This window comes from Carcharodon carcharias, chromosome 2, assembly GCF_017639515.1.
Source record: "Carcharodon carcharias isolate sCarCar2 chromosome 2, sCarCar2.pri, whole genome shotgun sequence".
NCBI lineage: Eukaryota > Metazoa > Chordata > Chondrichthyes > Lamniformes > Lamnidae > Carcharodon > Carcharodon carcharias.
In genome coordinates this window covers 193,547,509-193,572,181 of record NC_054468.1, presented here as the reverse complement: position 1 = coordinate 193,572,181, position 24,673 = coordinate 193,547,509, and the positions used below count along the sequence as shown (strand labels likewise).

General features: G+C 43.8%; 1 protein-coding gene and 1 pseudogene across 2 annotated transcripts in view; both read right to left on the bottom strand.

Annotated features, from left to right (window-relative positions):
• Window positions 1-24,673, bottom strand: part of kcnh1a (potassium voltage-gated channel, subfamily H (eag-related), member 1a) — a 303,671-nt gene that overhangs the window by 244,905 nt on the left and 34,093 nt on the right. For both annotated transcript variants that reach the window (XM_041178371.1, XM_041178377.1), the window contains exons 2-4: window positions 23,408-23,531; window positions 7,982-8,088; window positions 1,990-2,118 (exon numbers count right to left, since the gene is read on the bottom strand). In XM_041178371.1, coding sequence (XP_041034305.1) covers window positions 1,990-2,118; window positions 7,982-8,088; window positions 23,408-23,531 — 360 coding nt within the window. The remainder of the gene's footprint in view (window positions 1-1,989; window positions 2,119-7,981; window positions 8,089-23,407; window positions 23,532-24,673) is intronic.
• LOC121275567 lies at window positions 11,639-11,757 on the bottom strand (annotated as a pseudogene).

Genomic DNA, 24,673 nt, shown 5'->3' with positions numbered 1-24,673 from the left:
GCTGCTGAGCTTTGATAGGCTGGCAGCTCTATAAAGTGGGAATTCCTCCTGGAGATGGATGGAAGTTCTGCCTCATACTAATTAAAGGGCCGTCACCTGAAAAATTAAAGCCGGGCAAGCCGGCCAAGCAGAGGCAGGCTCCCCATCAAAATTTACTCTGGGGTTCTAGAACCTGTTCTCAGCCCCAGGAGTTCAGCACAAAAATTAAAGCTGACATTCCTGTGCAGTACTGAAGGAGTGCTGCAGTGCCAGATGTGCCATCTATTGATGAGGCGTTAAACAGAGGGCTCTGTCTGGCTTCTCAGGTAGATGTAAATGATCTCATGACACAATTTTGCAGAAGAGCAGAGAAGTTGTCCCATCGTCTTGACCAATATTTAATCCTTCAATCAACAGTACAAAAACAGATTATCTGATCATTGGGCAACATTTTCCCCCTATCATGGGGGGAAGTGCAGGAGCAGGTGCGGGTTGGTGGGCCTCCGATCAGCACCTCCCCCCCCATCAGAGGCGTGGCACCATTTTATTTGGGCGGGCCAATTAAGGCCCGTCCAGCGTGATGTCCACCAGGAAGAGCTATGCACTCTCTGTGTGCGTGAAAGAGCACACAGATCTCCTTGAGGCAAAGGGAGATCGGCTCCAATTCAAAAGTTGAAATAAAGGTAATAAAAAAAATTTCCCTGCCATGTCCCCTGACACATTTGACACTGTCACATGAGTTGGGACATGTCCATAACTTTTATTTAAACATTTGAGAAAAATTTAAAAGTCCTCATGAAACCTCATCCCGCCCATGGATGAAGTTTCATGCTTTTTCCGAGGCCCGCCTGGGCTCCCAGCCTGCCTGCCAACCATAAGGCTGGACGAGCAGGTCCATCAATCAGGTTAATTAGTTTTTTAATGGCCTTTAAAGGCTTTTGACAGTTCAGCAGGCGTGTAGCCAATTCGGCTGCACGCCACCGAACTGAAAATCCAAATGACGCGGGGTGATGTCAGGATTCATGCCCAACATATCCCCGTGTCATTTTACGTGTCGACGAGCGGGCCCCTCTCCCGCTCACCGAGCAGAAAAACCTGCCCATTATCACACTGCTGTTTGTGGGAACTTGTGTTCACAATTGGCTGCCTCATTTCCTATTTTACAACAGTAATTACATTAGTAAAGTACTTCATTGGCTGTAAAGTGCTTTGAGATGCCTAGTGGTCATGAGACGCGCTATGTAGAAATGCAAGATTCCTTTCTATAGTTCAGAGATATAATGGGCTGAAGTTTAACTGAGGGATCATGAATCAGCAGCCCATCTTCCCAGCATAGTGTAAATCAGGCTGCTGATTCACTATCACCCATTTTACCAGGCATGGTGGAAAACAGGCTGCTGGTTCACTGCCGCACATTTACTGGGCATTGTATAAACCAGGCTGCTGATTCACTTATGCCCATCTTACCTGGCTTCATGTAAAACAGGCTGCTGATTCACTGTTGTTTGTTTTACCTGGCCTGCTGTAAAACAAGCTTCCAACTGCTATTGCCTGTTTTGCATCAGCATCCAAGATGTATTTCTACCCCAATGAATTACATTAGATATCTATTTTAATAATAATTGGCTCAAAAGAAATACAATCAGAGCTACTACACAGTAAACTCAATTTTCAGCTGGCTGCATGGGAAATGCAATTAGTCTTCATGTTTTATCAATTTAACAATGTCTAAACCTATCAATTGAAAGCATTTTCCTTTTTTGCCATCATAGCTATGTTAGGCTAGCATATTAAGAGAAATATATTCATCAAGAACATTACAGGGGACTATCAATTTACTTATTGGAATTTACTTATTGGAATACAATGCTACAATCTTCACTTGTATTGCCTAACAATACAAATGCTGGAACATATAAATATCAATTTATGTATTTTCAGAGTCTACTCTGATGTGATGTTAAGCTAAATCAAGATTATTACAAAAGTGAAAAAGGCCAGAACAGTTACCTTTGGATGACTCATCTTCAATGGGTTGCTTGAAAGCTGTGATATCACTGAAGGTGCAAAGAAATAATACCACCTTATCTTGCTCATTTCGAATTGGAGCAATTTTCACAAAGAACCACACTGGTGTCCCTTTCACAGGAAAAAAAAAAATTATTTTAAGGTGTCAAGTATATGGGTACATTTGTGTTAAATAGTATGTGCTATTTAAAATGGTTGCAATCTTTAATAAGAAAATACATTCTAATTATGTCAATTAGACCATATCCAAGAAAATGTAGAACAGGTTAAAGTACAAAAAATTCTTAGGGGTAGGTATTTTAATGTACAAATGCATGTTTAAGTGTTTGAAGTAGATTGGCACAAGCAAGTGTATATATACTCCTGGACATACAATTTAATTTTCTCCATGTACATTTTTATAGCAGACTGATTTTCCTGTTAAATTCCTCTCATTGCTACTTGATGTAGTCATTAACCAATTTATTTTAATTGAGCTAACAACTGTGCCAAAGGAAATTAATTACCACAGATGGCAGACCTAAGCACAACCCCTGAGTTCTAATCTACATTAACAGTTTTCATTATGAACAAAAGAAAACCAGCCTGATAAAGTAATACAAGGCTTATTTATTTTGAGCGAGAAGAAAACAAAAGCAGGATCGAGGAAGACAAAGTTATTAATAGAAAACACAATTTAAGATAATGGAAGGAAACAAGTTCTGATGAACGATTCAGTTAAAATGATAATATTTCTGCTTTGGATGATTATAATTTTTTGCATTTTCTATTTTTTATTCCATTTAGCAACATTTTCTTTTATCCCAACAAATTTCCTGAAAATACAATACTAATCTGTTGAGGAAAGTTGTTTGATAAAAGTTTCTACACATTAAAGTTGCTCTGATATTCCGCTGAATTAAGGTTACTCTGTTATATTATTATGTCTGTCATAAAATAGGTAATCCACGCGCTTTGTTATATACAACCGACTAGCACTAGTTCTAAAATCTAGAGTCCTAAATTTTTAAGAAGCAGGAGAGAAAGTGATATTAAGCAGTAAAATTACCTGTTGAAATCAGAGACATCAATTTATGCTTTCAACTGTGCTAAAATACTCTGAAAACCTGCTATCTTAATAGATGTGAAAGAATCAACCCCAGTTGTACATTGTGACTTAATTCTAAGTGTTGTGGAGACTGGAGATGAATTAAAAGGTGTAACCCTGTCATGATCAGTCTCATAAAAGAGTTAAATGCATTAAGTGCAATGAATTCAGACCAGCAGGTATGGACAAAGTTCTAATCAAAAAGTGTACTCTGTAATATACAGCTATACTTTCAACAGTTATGCACTCCTAATAGATTTTTTGAATATTACAAATGAAAAGCAAAGACAATGTAAATGATCTTTGCGAAACTGCATTACTGTATAAGAACTAACCTGCGACTACTTTAATTATTATTTACGAAAAATAAAAGTTATGGTGACTGAACCATAATCTGGAAATTACTGATCTATAATTTTGGACACACAGGCTATTTTCAGGACACTTACTGGTTTAGGTGCTAAGCCCCCATGGTAGCAGGCAGGAACCATGTGCATAATTTTCAGCCAGAAGTATGCCAACCGCCATGTTGGGAAAGAGAATCATGCAGGCAGTAGGAGTACGTTGAATAGGTTCAACCACAGCTTGCTAATAGCAGGTAAAATCAAGCCTGAAAGCTAATTTGATTTGGACCTCAGGTTGGTATAGACCAGCATGTAAAGTTGCTACTCCACTCAGTTTGTAATATTTTTGGTACAAGACAAATCTTTCAGCCATTAATCTATAATCAGAAAAAGCTGATACAAAAATAGCATGCCAAAGTGTGCCCTGCCTGCACCAGTTAACATATAAGCCAGCAACATGCAATGTCCATGCTGCCTGCTGATTCTAATGATCCAGACGTGCAGCCAGCATTTATCGCACTACCCGCTGGCTGTATACCAACTGGGTAAAGATATTGGCAATGGTGACACTACGTAAAGGCAGCAAGCACTTCTTAAAGGGGAGGTGCATTCTGTACAGACCCTTAGAGAAAAGCTGTTAAACCACCAATTGAAAGAGGGAGTGAGCAAGCACACAGTTTCTACGATGCTACACTGAAAGTCTTGGTGCAGGCAGTGGAGAGGGGGCGAAACATTCTCTTTCCAGGTATCTTCTTGGTAGGCAGTAGGAAAAAATTGCTAAGTATAACAATGCCAGAAGCACTATCTAATAATCTGGCTAGAGTTGTTAAAGTAAGAAGACCTCTCTTCACAGAGAAGTGCACCACTTAAAGCCTCATTAATTACAACATTGATAGCATGCATAAGACTTCCCTTTCCCCAATATCTTACAATAGCTGCAGTACACTTCACTAAACCTCTTTCTCCTCATGCTGTCAGACTCACCATCATTACAATCCTCACTTAGCCCACAATGCACATCTCTCACACACAGATACAGCCATACTTTCCAAACGCCTCATTTACAGACAACCCTGAGTGGAATTTTATGGCCCCATCGCGGTGGGGGCAGGGCTGTAAAATGCGGAGAGACTGTAAAATCCTGTCGGCATAAATTCCACCCCCCATTTCTTGCAGAAAGAAATCACACATAACACCTAACAACATACTGTCAATGATGAGGAATTGCCCACCTACACACCCTCTCCCCCGCCCCCTGGAGAGAACACACTTGCCATTTTAGGAAGGGGTTGAGTGGAAGCTACGGTATCTGGCAATGTTGATGTCTATTCATCTCTAATTCTCTATGCCGCTGTTGGCTTCTTCCTCACCACCCAATCTAACATATTAAGCTGCAGATGCTTTCAACACCCAATTATTTCCTGATGCTTTCCCTTACACCACAAGCTGTCCCTTATCCCTTTCTTCCATTTCAGCTGTTGAGAATGCCAACGCTGCTCAGCCAGTGCAGGAAGAGGAGAACATTCACTCATTTCAATTGCAACTGCACCCTTAGACTAACCCAACATATCAATGCTGTCTGCATTTCCCTACTGAAGAAGTGCCTTAGCATCCATAGCCTTATTGAAGTTGAAACAAAAACAAAAATTGCTGGAAAAGCTCAGCAGGTCTGACAGCATCTGTGGAGAGGAAGACAGAGTTAACATTTCGAGCTCTTATGACTCTTCACCAGAACTAAAGAGAAAGAGAGAAAGAAGACATCCTGGTTTTGACTGAAACTTGGCTCACAATTGCCGATACTTAGCCCATTGCTGATGCCTTCTCGCCAGGCTGAACTTTCCAGTAGCTGCCCTGCCAAAACTGCCACAATGACAGTGTGGCCTTTATCATACTTTGCTCATGGACCTACTTGGCTCCTGCGCCCCTGCAATTGATGGCCTTGCCATCAGCCACCTAAGCCCATGCTCTAGAATTTCCACCCTAGATTGCTGCATCTCTCCTCCTTTAAATTCTTTTTTAAAATCATCTGCTTTGACCAATGATTTGATCACTTCCCCTTTTACCTCCATTTTCTTGGTGTCAATTTTTGCAAACTGTGAAATGTTTTGGGTCATTTTTCTATGTTGACGACACCATATAAATGCAAGTTTTAGTATTGTCCACATTTGGTGGGCAGGAGCAAGTAGTAGCGTTAGCCAAACAACGAGATTAGAAATAGTGCCAGTCTGATGCTATTTAATCCTGATTTGAATTTATTCATGAGGCTCCTGCTTGTTTTAAATGGAAGCTTTTCCCACCAAGATTAATGTCCTCTTGAACATCTGGCCAGCTTCAAGTGGGCAGGAGGAAAAGACATTTTTGAGCATAAGTGGGATGGAAGTGAGTTGAAGATCTTCCTCCCAACCAAATATCTTTTACTTAATCAGTATCTTAGTAACCAACAGGAAATTTACCAGTTTGCATTTCGGTACATGTTGGATATTCTTAGTCCACGTGCTTTTTGGACAGAAAATCTGAGATTACCTACTGCTAAATAAAGAGAGTTTCCTGAAAGTTTTTTTTAAAGATTTCCATCATATTTAAGTGGAAAACCAACAAAATTGAATAATCTTTATGGATGTTAATACCTTGGTACCACTTGGTATTAACTTGTTATTCATAATTCTGGCCAACTGCATGAATTAAGTTACTACATATATATTATTTACCTTTAAATCCTTACTAAAATCGTCCTCATTTAACTTTTTGCAATTTGAAAATTTTATTTGCTGTTTAATGTCATTCGTCAATCAACGCAAACAGGACCACAATTACTATTGCATTGATGTCTGTAATCCTTGTGGTGTCTGCATGACTATGGGTAGAATTTTGTCCTAGTTGGGCGAGCTCGGCAGGGGCTGTTGGGAAGCTGACTGCTGCCTGCAATCGAGGCCAGAAGGCGATTTCATGCTGGCGGGCCAAGAAATGCAAGCAGCAGCGCTCAGCAGGGGAGGGGGGGGAGTGCGAGTGGGGCAAGCACAAATTTCGCGCATGCGTGCTTGAGACAGCTCCGTGCCTCAGGGAGATGAAGAGTATTAAAATAAATTAATAAAGAAATGAAAAATGTAATAAAACATGTCACATGAGCAGGGACACGTTATTAATTAAATTTTAGTTTTTTAATTTAATTTTTATTTGCTTTAGGAAACCTCATCCCACCTGTGGATGAGGTTTCCTAAAAAGTGCAAAGGCTGCTTTGCCTTTTCACCTGCCTGCTAACCCTAAGGTTGGACGGGCAGTGAAAAATTTTGTTCAATTACCTTTTTCATGGCCTTAACAGGCCTTTTAATTGTCAGCGGGTGTGCTGCTGACTCCGGCACGTGCCCACCGAACAAAATATCGTGTAATTGCGTGTTGACATTGGGACGCTCGCCCAACGTCAACGCGTGTCATTTTACCCTGAGTGGGTTGGGCGCTCGCCCACCCTCGGAGCTAAAAATTTTGCCATATAAGAAAAAGAATCACAAATAAGTTAATTAACAATGCTATACAAATGTAACATTAAAATTGAGGATTCCAATACATAAAACAAAGTTTTAAAACCTCTTACAACATCTCTGCCCAAAGGTGGGTCTTTGGCAATTATTTGCTGAACCACGGCAAAGTGCCATGATTTTTACTACGGGTAGGATGCAGAAGCAGGCCCCAAGTCTGCCTCAGCCGGAACAGGGATCAAACTCAGTGCTGTTGGCATTCTCATACTACATATTCCACCCAAATCTCTGGTATTCCTCTTTGACAACCAACCCTGTCCCTTCTAAGTAACTACAGAATATTGAAAGATCACATAATGACTAACCATAAGAGCAACAGAATGCTATATTGGTATTAACACTACAGATCTAAGAACAGCAGCTACCCAGAGTTCAAATTGAAGACTGCAAGTCTGAATTTACTTCAGGCTGTGACTCACACATGCATGAGCTCCTCTGACAGCTATTTTCTAATGTTAGGAGAGCGTGGTTGGCAAAGTCAATGTCTCAAAACGTTTAAAAGGCTTTAGCCCAAGCTCGTAAAGCGGGTAAAATTCAACTTCGGCAAGAGCATAAATCAGGCAGAACTGGACTAGCTGCCCATCATAAATCCCATCCAATTTTTCTTTCCATTTAATTTGGATCTCATCCCAAAATATCCAACTTGGCTTCAATGTGCTCAAGAATCAGATGGCCAACCAATTACCATGTTACTCTCACTCTCACATTAACACATATCTGGAATTGCTTTGTATTGATGCAAAACTAACTTAGGTTACGATATGCTCTTTCACTAAATCTAGCTATGTGAAACATGGGTAAATGCTGCCCTGTTGCACCTTGATAACTAAACATAAAGTGAGACATCTTACACAGTAAATGAAATAAATGATTATTCAACATAAAACAAAATAACCATTTTTAATCATACCCTCACTCACTGTCTATATTTCCACTGCAATTAAAACCATATAACAATCCTTTCTTTGGTGTCAGAAACAACAAATTCTGAACAAAATGTTTTTACTTACTGTTCTTTTTGTACATTAGGATTTCAAATGAGTTTATCTCGTAGTTTTCAAATGTCTGTTGTACTTTTTCAATTGTTTCTTTGTCTGTTAGCTCCCCAAACATGAAACTGCGAACATAAATCAAATTTAAACTGACAATTATTCGTATAAAATGTCCATTTTTTGTTTCAACTGAATTTTACATTCAATGTTGTGATTTTGCAGCTTAATTTAAAACTCCTTGTTAACTTTCTCCAACACCAATGTTAAATACACAATACAGTGTAACAATAATGTGCACAGAACAGGAAAGTGTAAGTTCAACAATTGTTCTGTGCTGGTTCTGCTGATCTCTTCGGATACACCAGGGGAACACAGCACTGGCCAGTGCCTAGTCCAGGGGAAAGATTCTGCAGGATTTCCACTCCCAATGGCTGCCTAATAAAGGCCACTGGAAAGTACCCTTGCACATGTTGGGTGAGGACAGTATCAGGCTCAACTCTGATGCCTGCAGGGTTCAAGAACCTACAGATACTTGCTGTCTAGCCTCATATATAAAGAATGATTATTGCTGGGCTACTAGTGCCTTATTAAAAACTTACCTCCTGCAGGAAAGAAGAGCAGAATAAAAAATATTGATCACTATTCTATCAGTCTTGTATTTACTAGAAATAGTTGCTCTAGGCTCCTAATGGAAATTCCAGACTCCAAGCAACTTGCTCCAAAATTCCTAGTACCATTCCTTTAAAGACAGAATCTCACATGCAGGAAACAATAAACTTTAATGCTTCAGTAATAATCACATTTTCAGTTTCTTCTCTGCCTTTCAAGCCAATAGACAAAAACTGTAACTTTGATAGCCACATAGTACCATCAATATTAAGGGTAATTCAGTTCACTCATGCTATCAGTTTGGAAGTAATGCTCTGATGAAGTCATCGACACTGATTTAAAAACCAATTGTAAGGGAAGGAACAAAGTAAAGGAAGTTTATCCGAATTTTAATAGATCATCTGCAAAAGGGTTCCAAACAATAGTTTAAATTATAAAAATTGAACACCAAGATACAGAAAGGATTGCAAGGTGATTTATATGATGCTGGAGGCATTAGCGATGGCGCTAGGCAGGAAGAGAGACACAGTCATTCCACAAGGGATCAGGAGGTCCTCAAGAATCACCCTAGAAAGGGAGTGGGAGCAGATGGCTAGGGAGGTTAATTCCCAATGTCTGGGCCCAAGGACCTGGCAGCAGTGTCACAAAAAATCTAATGACTTCATGCAGGTGGTCAACATACAGCCTTCACATATCTCCAATTATTTGGCTATGGCAAGAACATCACACAAACACATTCTGGCCCCTCTCTTGCAGGACAAAATGGCACACAACAAAAGGGAGCAGAACTGAACCAATAGGGGACAAGGATTCCTGCATCTCCTGAACCCTAGGGAGGAGATGGCTCTCAGCATCATGAGGCTGGCAGCAACACAGCCCATGCCATTTGGTGTCATTAGCATTGAGGGTGACGGTATATTCCAGTCTTGTGCCCCTTCTCAATTCCTAGCTCACCCTCATCCTGCTAACTGGCATGATGTGCAAACTGCATGCTTCCCACTTCGCCTCTCCTCCCTCACCCCAACCCTCCCCTTCTGATTTTCTGCTATCAGACACCTAAGAACAGTCATCTGCCAGCTTCAGTAGCCCAAAGAGGGAGAGAGACAATGCAACACTGATCAAGAGATTCTGTCACTTGATCTGAAACAAGCAGCCACCAGCTCAAATATAGTCATGCCCTGGAGGTAAGAATAGAGTTATGATCAGAATGTGATGAGTCATCTGGGAACAAGTGGCCTGCAGGCCAGGCCAGGGGGAAAGGGTGGTTTGCCAGATCACCAGAGGCTGATGTTGCAACTGAGTTCTGCTGCAGAGGAGTCGGATAAGGACCTCAATGAGGTGGCATCCAGTAAAGAGTGGATGAGCACACACGCCGAGATCTGGGTTCATTAACTGGCCTGCCAGACGGCCTCTTGTTCAACATGCAAATGTAGGTGAAAATAGTTAATTGATAGCTTTCTCCTGGAAACATCTGAGTTCTTGTCTATGCTGAACAACAAGAAAGCTAGTTATTACCTGAGACATCGAGAACATACAAGGGGAGATAAGCAATGAACTCTAGCTGCCCCAAGTCTTTTGATAAGATAACATGAAAGCTAAGAACAGCTTGTAAATCGTCACTTGTGGCATGATGTTGGGATGCTACTGTGTGTAAAAATACTCGGCGGAATTGTCCATGCCCGTTCACAACAGGCATGTTTGGCGGCATGAGCGGACAATATGGTGACAAGGCCAAAAGTTGGTTTCACATTGTTGTGAAACCAGTTTGTAATCATCTGCTCTGCCCATCAATGGCACACCACGTTTCCTGCAGTCAGACATTGGGAACTTCATTTTATTACTTCTCGATATCATTATAAATCCTGCTCTTCGGGATTAATCTACCATGCTGAATCATCCGAGCATGTCAGCATACCACAACTGAACAAAAGCAACGTGCACCTGGCGAGCTGAACTTCGCTCGGGACTTTGAGGTTTGTTTGCCTACCTTGCTCTGGGCAGCACTCTCAGTCATCAGCACCAGGCTTCCCAGACAGCACACATCACTTTTAGGGGGGCTCTGGGGCCAGCCTCTACCAACCAAACCAGCCATAAGGGAGGGGTGGCGTTACAACTGCTGCAGGGCTAGGGCTTGCTTGGAGAAGAGGAAAGAAGTGACCTCAGGCAAGCGAAGAGGCTGCAGGGCCATGGCTGTACTGGGGAAGAAGGTTATGCCAGGGTGTGTGGGGGCACACGTTGATTTTCGCAACTGATCTCAAGATGGCGAGGGCTGGGGAGACAGTCTCCAGAGGAGATGAGGCCAGATGGAGATGTGAGGGTGTGTGTGTGAGAATGGGTGGTGATGTCCCTTGAGCTGGCAGCGAGTGAGATGCCAGTAAATGTGCAATGGGCTTGAGTGTGTGAGTTTAGAGTGATGAGATGGTTGCCTTACTCTGACAGCACGGATGAGTTTATTCATCCTCTTTCTGCATTGGATGGTCAACCTCTTCTGTGCAGCACTGGCACTGATCACCACTGTCATCGCCTACCAAGCCAGAGTGGTGAAATTGTTGGACCTCCTGCGGCCAAAATGGGGGTAGAGGACATCACGACAGGCCTCCATGGCATTCCAGGGATGCGTCACTGAATCGGAGGGCTGCAGTGTTCTTGACTTTCAAGGCCATATCTTCTATGCAGCAGTCCTGCATTGGAAGCACTGAGAGGTGTGTGCGCGGCTGCACTTTAAATATGGCACCAGGTGTGCAGAAATGGCGAGGTGATGGTATGGCGGGAAAATGAGAGTCCGCCTGCCATCAAAACAGTATATTTCCTGGGAATGTATGATTAATGAGGCGGGGTTGTGACGCTATGGCGTGAAAAGCTGCTACTGCGGCCGGCGGGTAAAAAGCATTCTTTTTCCCGCCCATACCGCACTTTGTGCAAATCTGGGATGATTCTGTCCATTATGTGTGAATATTTTTGTGTTCAATTAAACTTTCTGTAAACCTTCAGGTGATTTCCTGATTCACAGATCATATTTGAATGGTGATCAGTATCCAGCAGGATGTGCTAGTGCTCACGTTATGAAGCCTACTACACCTGGTATTCCAAAGTAGTCTTCCATCCAAGTGCTAACCAGATCTGAGTCTGCTTAGCTTCTGAGATCAGATGAGAGCATGTGTTTTTAGACTAGCATGGCAGTAGGCAAAGTCTTATTTAATGTCTTTTGCAAAAAATTCTTTGAAATGTTTTAATGCATCAAACAAGGATTGACCCCAGGTCTCCCATGCAGCAAGCAGAAACTCTAGCCCTAAACCAACAATGCTCCAATGGCGTGTGGAAATGGCATGGATGAAAGAATCATGGATGATGGTTTTGCTCAGCTGAGCAGGTGCACAGCCATCCAGGAGCCTTAAAGGTACCATGCAAGCCTTGTTCTGGAATAAATAGTGTGTGTACAGTGATATAAAAAATTTAAAGGGACCACACACTTAAGAAAATGAGGTGCCCACAGCAGCCAAATTTTAAAGGGAGCATTGGTAACAGATATGCTCATCTATTTGACAGCAGCAGAACATGAAATGGTTAATGTGGCCCAGGAATGTGAGAGAACGTTTAAGTAAAGGCATGTTCCATATAGAAACTGACTGCTTAATGGAACATTCGGTTTAGAGTTAAATATAATGACACCTATCAAAAGGAGTAAATTAGAAAGAGACAGAGAACCTGGATTTCTAAAATTAAAGGTTGGGTTCCTTTGAGTTAAAAATCCAATTGGGGGAATTCAGGGCCAAGGAGAAAATAATACTTGTCAAGAATTATCCACACAATGGATAAACATAAAATAAAGAGTTGGAGAGTCTTTTAAGTCCATGATTTCTTGACCAGTTGGTATACTAGAGCTTTCTATGTTATCTATTATGGGGGCAAATCTTTCCTATGGTGGGCGGGCTGTTCAGGAGCGGGCGTGGGTGGGCGTGGAGCAGATCGCTGCCCGTGATTGGCTCCGCGCCGCCACTTTACGCAGGCAGGCCGATTAAGGCCCGCCCTGCGTGAATCGTGGTTCCTGAGAACAGTGGGAAGGGGCAGGCGGCAGCATAAGTCCAATGACCGCCGGGTCCAATGGTAATCTGGCAGCCTAATTAAAAACGGCACAAGCAGCTTTCCAAAGAACCGATGTCGCACAGGAGGATGTCTGACAGCGCTCTCGGAGAGCAGGCCAGGTGAGAGGGCAGGTTGGCGGGGCAATGTGCCCCAAGATTTTCGGATGATTGCCTCGCTGCCCCTCATCAAGGAGGTGGCAGCATGCCGTGATATCCTTGTGTCAAGGGATGGAAGGAAGAAGCCCCCCCACTTGACGAAACGTGCTTGGGAGGAGGTGGCAGAAAGGGTCAGCTCCCACGATGTGGTGAGACGCACCTGGGTGCAATGCCGCAAGCAGTTCAATTACCTCTTGCGATCAGGAAGGATGAGTACCGAGTTGGCATGGGTCACTTAACACAGCAGTTCGGTTGGTACCCTCTGGCCTCCCCACCAACTCGGAATTTTGTTACTGCATTCATTCATTCATGGCATGTGGCCTTTGCTGGGTGGGCCAGCATTTATTGCCCATGCCTAGTTGCCCCTGAGAGGATGGTGGTGAGCTGCCTTCTGTATCTGGTGCATATGGTGCAGGTACACCCACAGTACTGTTTTCGGGTGAGCTCCAGGATCTGGACCTAGGCACAGTGGCAGAGCACTGAAATATTTCAAAGTCAGGAAGCTGAGTGACTTGGAGGGGAACTTCCAGGTGGTGGGGTAGCCATCCATCTGCTGCCCTTGTCCTTCTAGGTGGTAGTGCTCATGGGTTTGGAAGATCTTAAGTGTGAGTGGCAAATGTGATGGAGGCAGCATCTGGGCAAGGAGGTCAGCCCTGGCTGCTTGGAGTGAGTGTATGGCACTCCAGGGTCACGAATCGGATGAGCCCTGCAATGTTTCCCTCAGGTGGGGGTGGCAGGGCTGCAATAGCAATGCAGGTACAGGGTGGACTAATCAATGCTTCTCACTCCTTTCAGGAGAAGACCACACACAATAATGCCGAACGGCTGCTGACAGGTGATGGGAAGGCCCACCTATTCATACTGACCAGATACGAGCAGGAGGCACTGGAGCTAGAGAGGCACCATGCGCTCAAGTCTACCGGCCGCGGTGAGGTTGGGATGCCACTGGGAGGTAAGAGTGCTGTGCCCTGAGGTCACAATGACAGTCAATGTAAACATTCCACTGTTGACTGTATATTGATTTCAGCATCCAACACGGGTTGCCCATTGATAATGGAAGGAGGAGCACATCCTGATCTGGGTGCCAGGCATACACATTAAGACGTCCGCAAGAAAGACCCAAACCTCCCTGTTGCTTGCCATTTTAACACTCCACCCTGCTCTCTTGCCCACATGTCTGTCCTTAGCTTGCTGCATTGTTCCAGTGAAGCCCAACGCAAACTGGAGGAACAGCACCTCATCTTCCGACTAGGCACTTTACAGCCTTCCGGACTGAATATTGAATTCAACAACTTTAGATCTTGAACTCCCTCCTCCATCGCCACCCTTTTTCCGTTTCTTCCCCCTTCCTTTTGTTTTTTCCAATAATTTATATAGATTTTTCTTTTCCCACCTATTTCCATTATTTTTAAATCTTTTATGCCCTGCTACTCTTTCCACCCCACCCCCACTAGAGCTGTACCTTGAGTGCCCTGCCCTCCATTCTTAATTAGCACATTCGTTTAGATAATATCACCACCTTCAACACCTCTTTGTTCCTTTGTCTGTGACATCTTTTGATTATCTGCTCCTATCACTGCTTGCTTGTCCCTACAACCACACCACCCCACCCCACTTCTCTCCCCCCACCTTAAACCAGCTTATATTTCACCCTTCTCCTAATATTCACTCAGTTCTGTTGAAGGGTCATGAGGACTCAAAACATCAACTCTTTTCTTCTCCGCCGATGCTGCCAGACCTGCTGAGTTTTTCCAGGTAATTCTGTTTTTGTAGCAGAGTGAGCAGGCTGTCTCAAATGCCGGTGCCAGTGAGGGGGGCGGGGTGGGGGGGAGTACCTGGACATAGCACCCAAAAATGTAAACGTAAATCACCTTAGGCACACCACGGGCTAATCACTGGCGGTTTTCTTTTGCCCCCCATTTCATTGTCTTTCATTAGATGTGCTGCTCAATGCTTTTTAATGCACTTTCATTTCTGTATGCAAGTATGCAATCATTAAATGTTTTGGTTCTCAACAAGCCTCTGGGTGCTTCATTAGTTCTGCAGGTGTAGGGGAACCCATGGGGGAGAATTTTCCCCTCGTGGGGGTTGGACAGGAGCAGGCACAGGCGGGCACACAGCCAATCACTGCCTGCGATCGACTGTGCGCCGCCATTTTATGTGGGCTTGCTAATTAAGGCCCGCCCAGCGTGACGCACTCCCGGAAGTGCTGAGCGCACCCTGTGCGGGCGGGGGGAGGAGGCTGAGTCGGGGGCTGCTCCATTGAGTATTTCAATTACTATTTAAATAGCCTTAATAGGCCTTTGACAGTTCAGCAGGCGTGCAACCAACTCCGGTGCGCGCCCGCCGAACTGAAAATCTAAATGCCGCACAGTGATATAGGGAAGCACACCCAACGTCACCACGCGTCCCACGCTCGCTGACCCAAAGATTCTGGCCGTGATGTTATGAGTGACTTGTTTGTCATTGAACTTTATTGACAAGGCACATAGTTAATGTTCCTAACCAGGCAAGTGTTGCTGTCAGGTATCAAGTACAGAGCCTCCAGCCCTGGCACGTGTTGGAAGTTCATCTGTGGTGGGCTAGCTAAAGGGTCGTTGGATCAAAGCCTCCTGAGTGTCTCAACCTCCCTGGAGATTGCCCAGTATCATCTATCCCCTTAGGGTTCTCCTGAGCGTGTTCGTCATCGGACTCACTACTGAACTCATCATCTGCAGCCAGAGCATCTGCGTCTATGTCTTATTCCTCCACTGCGTCCCCCCTTTCCAGTGCCAAATTGTAGAGAGCGCAGCATGCAACCACTGTCAGTGACACACTATTTGGGGGGTATTGAAGTACACCCCCTGAACGGTCCAGGCATTGGAAGCGCACAAGACCAATGGTTCTCACTACCACCGCTCTTGTGGAGGCGTGGCTCCTATTGTACCGCCGTTCGGCCTCTTGGATGATGGAGGAGCGTCATGAGCCACCTTTTGAGGGGATAGCCCTTGTCACCCAGCAGCCATCCATCAAGCCGAGCCGAAGCACTGAAGAGCCTCGGCACCTGGGAGTGTCTCAGGATGTAGGTGTCATGGGACCTGCCTGGGTACCTTGCACAGCCTTGCAGAATCTGCATCCTATGGTTACACAGTATCTACACATTCATGGAGTGGAAGCCCTTCCTGTTGACGAAGGCACCGGGCTCACCCACTGGCACCTTGATGGCCACATGTGTGCAGTCGATTGTACCCTGGAAACGGGGGAACACAGCAATCGTTGCAAAGCCTCTGGCTCGCTCCGCCTGGCTGGCCTCATCCGAGCGGTAGTGAATGAAAGTCAATGCACACCTGAACAGAGCACCTGTCACCAGCTTGACACAGTTGTAAACAGCTGATCACCCACTGATCCCTGGAAAGAGCCAGAGGCATGGAAGTTGAGGGTAGCCGTGGTCTTCAACACCACTGGCATGGGGTGTCCACCCACACAGTTGGAGCTGATCTCAGGGCCTATCATCTGACAGATGGAGGTCACTGTCTCCCTTGAGAGACATAGCCTCCTTCGGTACTGCACCTCAGACATATTGAGGTAGCTACATCTCTGCCTGCACACCCTGGTAGCAGGATAGAGGCGTCTTCTGCGGCCCCTTCCATCTTGCACTTCCTGTTGGCCCTGCACCCCTTGTGGCTGTGGCTGTCCTCACAAAGGTGGCTCCCCTGGAGGCTGAATATGAACTCTTGGCTCCTCCCCCGTCTGGCCCTCTATTCCTCCTCAGAGGAGGTGCCTCCAGTGGAGAGCACAAATCCCATTCCCAGGATAAGGGAAGGCTGCCTGAAATGTGTTAGCCCCAAGAGTTATGTTACCTCCAGAGTCCTGATCTGAAGCCTTATCTGTCAAAGCAGCTCTGAAGAGAATTGAAGTTGTCCTGTTCACACAAGCAAGTAGCAGTAAGTTTAAAAAGTAAATTACTAACAACTCGCATTTGCGAGCCCACTCACCTCTCTCATCCCACCTGTGGATGAGGTTTTTAAAAACATGGCCAACCTGCCTGCCGTTGTGCCCACGCGAAGCACTGAAAATCGCACGGGCTGCGAAAAATCGCTGTGTATTACTGCCTCAAGGGCATTAAGTGGCCCGTTAATTAATGACAGGTGCACCTGGGAAGTCATAGCACACCTGCCTTCTGAAATATCGCGATGGAGCGCGGTGACCTCGGGTCACACCCCCGCACGCCAACGGCAAAATTCTGCCAATGATTTTCTTTGTCTACATTATGGTGTATAGATTTGACCAAATGAAGCTTAGTGCAAAAGAGAAAGTCTAAGCGCTTTTCATGACTATTGGACCTTCCAAAGCCAATGAAGATTTTTTTTTGAAGTGTAGTCACTGTTGTAATGTAGGAAACACGACAGCCAATCTGCACATAGCAAGCTTCTAAAAAAAGCAATGTGATGGTGACCAGATTTTCTGTTTTTGGTGATGCTGATTGAGGGATTAATACTGGTCAGTACACCATGGATAATTCACCTGCTCTTCTTCAAAATAGTGATTTGGGATCTTTTGTATCCACTTGAGAGGGCCGATGGACCTCAGGTTAAGATTTCATCTAAAAGACAGCACCTCCAACAGTGCAGCATTCCATCAGTACTGCACTGGAGTGTCAAAATTGATTTTTGTCCTCAAGCTTTTTTTCATTCTTTCATAAGATGTGAGCATCGTTAGCCAGGCCAGTATTTATTGCCCATCCCTTATTGCCCTTGAGAAGGTAGTGGTGAGCTGTCTTCTTGAACCGCTGCAGTCCATGTGGTGTAGGTACACCCACAGTGCTGTTAGGTAGGGAGTTCCAGGATTTTGACCCAGCAGTAACAGAACGTTGATATATTTCCAAGTCAGGACGGTGAGTGGCTTGGAGGAGAACTTCCAGGCAGTGGTGTTCCCATTTATCTGTTGTCCTTGTCCTTCTAGATGGTAGTGGTCGTGGGTTTGGAAGGTGCTGTCTAAGGAGGCTTGGTGAGTTCCGGCAGTGCACCTTATAGATACACGCTGTGGCTACTGTGCATCGGTGGTGGAGGGAGTGAATGTTTGTGGATGGAGTGCCAATCAAGCGGGCTGCTTTGTCCTAGATAGTGTCAAGCTTCTTAAGTGTTGTTAGAGCTGCATTCATCCAGGCAAGTGGAAAGTATTCCATTGCACTCCTGGATTTGTGCCTTGTTGATGGTGGACAGGCTTTGCAGAGTCAGGAGGTGAGTTACTCACCACAGGATTCCTAGCCTCTGATCTGGAGTGAGACTTGAAGCCATAGTCTTCTGACTCAGAGGCAAAAAAAAAAGCATTATCAACTGAGCCACAGCTGACACACCAAAGCAAATGGTTTGAGAAAGGTATATGGTGCAAAAAAGGATGAAAACCTGAAGTAAAGCTATCTGGGAGAACCAAGGGCTATTCAAGACTGAGACTAAGAAGAAGTAAAGGAAACCATTTTCTTGGTTTACTTCTGTAGTTTAACACACTGTAATATTGAAAGACTGGCCTGTATATGAAACAACATAATTCTAACATTAAAGAGGAGATATCTATCTTTGGGAATCATGCCTGGTAGGATATGGTTTACAATATAGTTCAGCAGGCATGGCTGAGCTTGGGGCGGACATGTGGGCAGTTGGAAAATTCCCCATTCTCAATGAGTGATATGTTAGCTAAGAGTTTTTTTTAAGACTTCTATTTTAGAAGAAGGCTTTCTATATAAACAATGCAGTTTAATTAGGCAGTTAGAGATTGAAGTCTTGTCTAATCAAGTATGTTCTTGGAACATTGGAAGCAAAGAAGGTGTCCCTGTTATTTTATGCTTTAAAGGACAGTTTAAGAGAGGCTTGAGTGGTCAGATAGTGGGTGTGTTCTCAGATGAGGAATAAGGGTGTATTTTAATGTATATAAGTCTAGACTTGCAGCACAGTTATTAGGGCTAACCTGGACATACTCAAGTGGTAGGAAGGCCATTCAAGATCTACCACTTCAAAATCTTGTAAATGTTAACAGGTTAATTGTCAGATCTACTGAGTTTGTCCAGGTATTTTTGTTTTTGTTCTAGATTTCCAGCATCCGCAGTGTTTTGCTTTTATCTTAGTGTTTAATTGACTGCCACTTCTCTTCGAGAAATGTCTACCTTGAAGAAGTATTGCTCTTCTCTCCGACAGGATTTCCACCTGTCTCTTTCGCCCTGTTCACTTTCATTGCTCTTCTGGTGTTTGACAAGGTGTTTACTAAAACTCGCTTTCACAGCCATATTTCATTCCTCAGTGACTGTCTCTGTCTCCGACTTACCCCACGTGGATTCCAACTGAAGTTCCACCCCTCATGTTTCAAACCCACCCAGGATTACAGGTATCTCCGGGACATACAATGCTCCTTGGACTGCTGTTCTCATCACATCCTGAGATCCACACTCAGTGCCATGCGCCACCGTATGAACATACTCGACCTCTCCCTCCAGCAGCACCGACACACCCTATTTCTAAGCTGTCCTTGCCCCCAGTTTCATTTTATTCTTCGTCTCATCCGACGCCTCAACAAGAAACTTTGGCTCTTGCTTTCAGATGCAAAAGAATGCAAGTTCCAACAACTCATCGACACCAACGCCCATCCAGGACCATCCACCCATGCCCGTCCCTCTGTTCCCATCCCGTCTTCCAATCCCAGCTCTGACCTTCCCCTCTCTGATGCTGAACGTTCAGTGCTCAGCAAAGGACTCAGTTTCATACCCTTACGCCCTCACCTCAATGAATTTTGGGCTCAACATGATGCTGAACTCTTCTTCCGCTCACTTCTTTGGGCAGGAGTCCTCTTCCCGTTCAATGGATCCTTTTACCTGCCTCCAATATTATCCCTCCACCTAGGTGCCTCCCTCTGGATTTTTACCTGCTCTTGATCTTTTCACTGAGAACTGCCGGCGTGACATCAGTCGTCTCAATTCCTTTGCTCCCCTCATCCACTCTAACCTGTCTCTTTCTGAACTTGCTGCACTCCGTTCTCTCAGGTCCAACTCTAACTTTGTCATCAAACCTGCTGACAAGGGTGGTGCTGTTGTTGTCTGGCGCACTGACCTCTTCCTCACAGAGGCTGAGCGTCAACTTACAGACACTTCCACCTACCTCCCGCTGGACCATGACCCCACCACTGAACATCAAGCCATTGTTTCCAGGAATATCACTGACCTCATCTCCTCTGGAGATCTTCCCTCCACAGCTTCCAACCTCATAGTCTCCCAACCTTAGACAGCCAGCTTTTAACTCCTACCCAAAATCCACAAACAAGACTGTCCCAGCGGACCGATTGTGTCAGCCTGTTCCTGCCCCATAGAACTCATTTCTTGCTATCTTGACTCCATTCTCTCTCCCCTTGTCCAGTCTCTTCCCACCTACATCCATGATTCCTCTCATGCCCTACATCATATCAACAATTTCCAGTTCCCTGGTCCCAACCGCCTCCGCTTCACCATGGACGTCCAATCCCTCTACACCTCCAACCCCCACCAGGATGGTCTGAGGGCTCTCCGCTTCTTCCTCGAACAGAGACCTGAACAATCCCCATTCACCACTGCTCTCCTCCGTCTAGCTGAACTTGTTCTCTCACTGAACAATTTCTCCTTTAACTCGTCTCACTTCCTCCAAATAAAAGGTGTGGCTATAGGTACCCGCATGGGCCCCAGTTATGCCTGTCTCTTTATGTGGAACATTCCTTGTTCCGGTCCTACTCAGGCCCCCTCGCACAATTCTTTCTCCGGTACATCGATGACTTCTTCGGTGCCACTTCATGCTCTCGTCTGGATCTGGAAAAATATATTAATCTTGCTTCCCAATTTCCATCCCTCCATCATTTTCACATGGTCCATCACTGACACTTCCCTTCCCTTCCTTGACCTCTCAGTCTCAATTTCTGGTGATAAGCTATCCACCAATATTCATTACAAGCCTAACAACTCCCACAGCTACCTCGACTACAGCTCCTCACACCCTGCTTCCTGTAAGAACTCCATCCCATTCTCTCAGTTCCTTTGCCTCCGTCGCATCTGTTCTGATGAAGCCACTTTCCAAAACAGTTCCTCTGACATGTCTTCCTTCTTCCTTAACCGAGGTTTTCCACCCATGGTGGTTGACAGGGCCCTCAACCGTGTCCGGCCCATCTCCCGTGCATCCGCCCTCACACCTTCCTCTCCCTCCCAGAACCGTGATAGGGTCCCCCTTGTCCTCACTTATCACCACACCAGCCTCCGCGTTCAAAGGATCATCTTTCGCCAACTCCAGCATGATGTCATCACCAAACACATCTTCCCTTCACGCCCACTGGTGGCTTTCTGCAGGGACCGTTCCCTGTGGGACACCGTGGTCCACTCCTCCATCACCCCTTACACCTCAATCCCCTCCCACGGCACCTTCCCATGCAACCACAGAAGGGGCAACACCTGCCCTTTTACTTCCCCTCTCCTCACCATACAAGGGCCCAAACACTCCTTTCAAGTGAAGCAGCGCTTCGTTTGCACTTCCCTCAATTTAGTCTACTGCATTCACTGCTCCCAATGTGGTCTCCTCTACATTGGAGAGACCAAATGCAGACTGGGTGACCGCTTTGCGGAACACCTTCAGTCTGTCCGCAAGCATGATCCAGACCTCCCTGACACTTGCCATTTCAATGCACCACCCTGATCTCATGCTCACATGTCTGTCCTTGGCCTGCTGCAATGTTCCAGCGAAGTTCAACGCAAACTGGAGGAACCGCACCTCATCTTCCGACTCGGCACTTTACAGCCTTCCGGACTTAATAGAGTTCAACAATTTCAGATCATGAACTCTCTCCTCCATCCCCACCCCCTTACCGATCCCCCTTTTTCCAATAATTTATAATTCTTTTACAAATATATTTTTCTTTTCCCTCCTATTTTTAAATTTATTTCAATCTATTGTTTCATCTCCACCTTTTAGCCCATTTCGATCCCTTCCCCCCCACCCCACCCCCACTAGGGCCATCTCCCACTTGCTAGTCCTGCTTTCTACCCTTATTGTCCCCATTAGCACATGCTTTAGATAATATCACCACTGTCAACACCCCTTTGTCCTTTTGTCTATGACATCTTTGGCAATCTCTTCTTGGCCTCCACCTATCACTGGCCCCCTATCGAGCTCTACCTGTCCCACCCACCCCCCTCTACCAGCTTATATTTAATCTAATTTCTATATGTCTTAGTTCTGATGAAGGGTCATATGGACTCGAAACATCAACTATATCCCTCTCCACAAATGCTGTCAGACCTGCTGTGTTTTTCCAGATATTTTTGTTTTTGTTCTATTTGTCTTTAACTGGCTATGCTAATGGAGTAACTATTATCTTTTAACATTACTTTTCATAAGCTCCTTTTATAACTGTAATAAACATATATATGTTGAAACAAGGCTTTGGTTTGAGCGTTACAAGCCAAATCGAATATACATCACTTATATCTGTTTTTCTCAAGCATGCTACAATTAACATATGTCATGCCTCAAGTTACTCTTGTATCCAAAAATATTATTTTCTGAAACAAAGATATCTAATTTGCATTTCAATAAATCAATGCTATCCATCTTCTCTAGGGAACCTATTTCACTCATTCATTGAAATAATGTTTCCACAGATTAATTTTGAATTTACCCCTTTAAAGTGCTTGCCGTGTCCTCTGGTTTGGCTGTTCTGGACAAGGGGCATCAGTTTGCTATACCTTTGAACTTCTGTGCAGGCCTTTAAATCCTGCAGCAACATGCAAATTTCTGCCCCCTCCATAGCAAACCCCAGTGGGTGCTAGTTTTGATGTCAGTTGCTCACTCACATTGTGTAAATTTGGCTGAACCAGAAACTGTGGCAGGATCAGTCCACCTCTCATTCAAATATTTCCCCCATGGAAAATATAGGCTTGTATCTTTATTTACACTAGTTCACTTTTGTGGAATATATATATCAGTTCTGCTACTGCTGTCACAGAACTCACTATTTAAAATGTGTTTTTTTATAAAACCATAAAAAGATACTTAACAAAAATATCAAAAGTATTCATAATTTTTCAAAAAAACTTTTAGGTGATGATTGAACTCAGTGTTCTGCACAAAGAAATGAGTTATCTATAAATGTAATTATGTCATAATAACCATTAAGTTATGCTGGAATCATTTAAAGCTTCTGAAAGCTATACATTTAACACAATGTTTAAGTTAATTAAACTTGGATAACCTTTATGCAGTTTACCTGAAAATACAACGTGAATCACAAATGCAGCAAAGTAAAATTAATTTAAAATTTATCTATGCAACCACGCACAAAATTATTTTAAAGATGCCTTGTTAGGTGATAATTTTGGATTCAAAAATCACTGACAATGACTACTGGATATCATTAGAACCTGAAGTGAAGAATATTTTGCCTACATTCAAACAAGCCATTAGTTACCCATTAACTGCCATTGAGTACTGATGCAACTTGTGTTCCAGTTCATCAGATTATTCATTATATTTGTAACCTTTACAAACATACAGAATAATACGATGTCCTAGATTTCCTTATGAGGTTGAAAATAAGATGCTGTTACATCTTTTAATACCTGCAAGTGCTGCTTTTTTGCATAACTTCTGCTCGATGATATCCAGACAGTTTGCAGAATCCATCATTGCTGTATACAATAGGCCAGTCCACTATCTGAGCATTCCCAAGCACAAAATTTGTGTCTGTAGAAAAAGAAAATAGATTTAAAGACATCTTATTTTGACAGGACATTACATTCCTCTAATATTTTGGTTCTTCAATAATCAACAGAATGGATTTTCCATTTGACTCTTCATGATAACAGAAATGACTGACACAGCCTTTCTGGGCTTTATGGGTACAGATGACACTATCTGTAGTTTCTGTGAAAATGACACAACAATCTACATTATTTGTTTCAGTCTAGCTGTCAAGTACTTCAATCAACAAGTTCACCCATAATTTTCCAGTGCAATTCCCCTTAACATAGATTAATTTTTAATCAAGGACTGGAATGATGGGCTAATGGAATAGGTTTAGAATGCAAAGGGGTAAATTTGACTTCAATTATCTTAAATGGAAATGAAAATTGAGAGAAATGTATAATGGGCAGCTGAATCAATATCATCTGATTCATGCAATCATCCGAAGTCAAAATTAACCCCTTATACTTTTAACTCTAGGTCAGACATTTCAGTCTAGCCCAAATGTTGAAATGAAAGTTTCTGTAAATGCTCAGCAGGTAACCTTTACTGTAATGAGTAAACTTCACACCTTTAAAAATACAAATTTGGGTTGTTTTTTAATGACATCTCAAAGCGATAAACATTACCTTCAGAAGAATTGCACAGAACCAAGGAAGAATAAGTAACTATATATAATTTGGAAATAAATGGGAAAACATATTTCTATTGTACACTTTTGACTTTGATTTTGAAAAATTACAGGGGCATTTTATGGTAGGAAAGGAATCAGATGGATAAGTACAGAATAATGAAAAAGTTAGCAGTACTCAAAATGGAAAAGGCAATGAGTCCTGGTAGTTTGCATTCAAGAGTGCTGATGAAGTCAGAGAAGAAAGGGCAGAAACTCTGATCACAATGTTTCAAACATTTTTAGATAAGCAAGTGCACCAGAGATGGAGAATTACATCATGAAGGCAAAAAGGAAGAGAACAATAGCAATATATTGCAGATGCTGGAAATCTGAAATAAAAACAAGATGCTGGAAATACTAAGCAGGTCAGGTGCACTTGTGGAACAAGAAGCGGAGATAACATTTCAGGTCATTGGCCTTTCGTCAGAACTTGAGAAAGAAACCTTCTAGCTATAGACCTATAAACTTA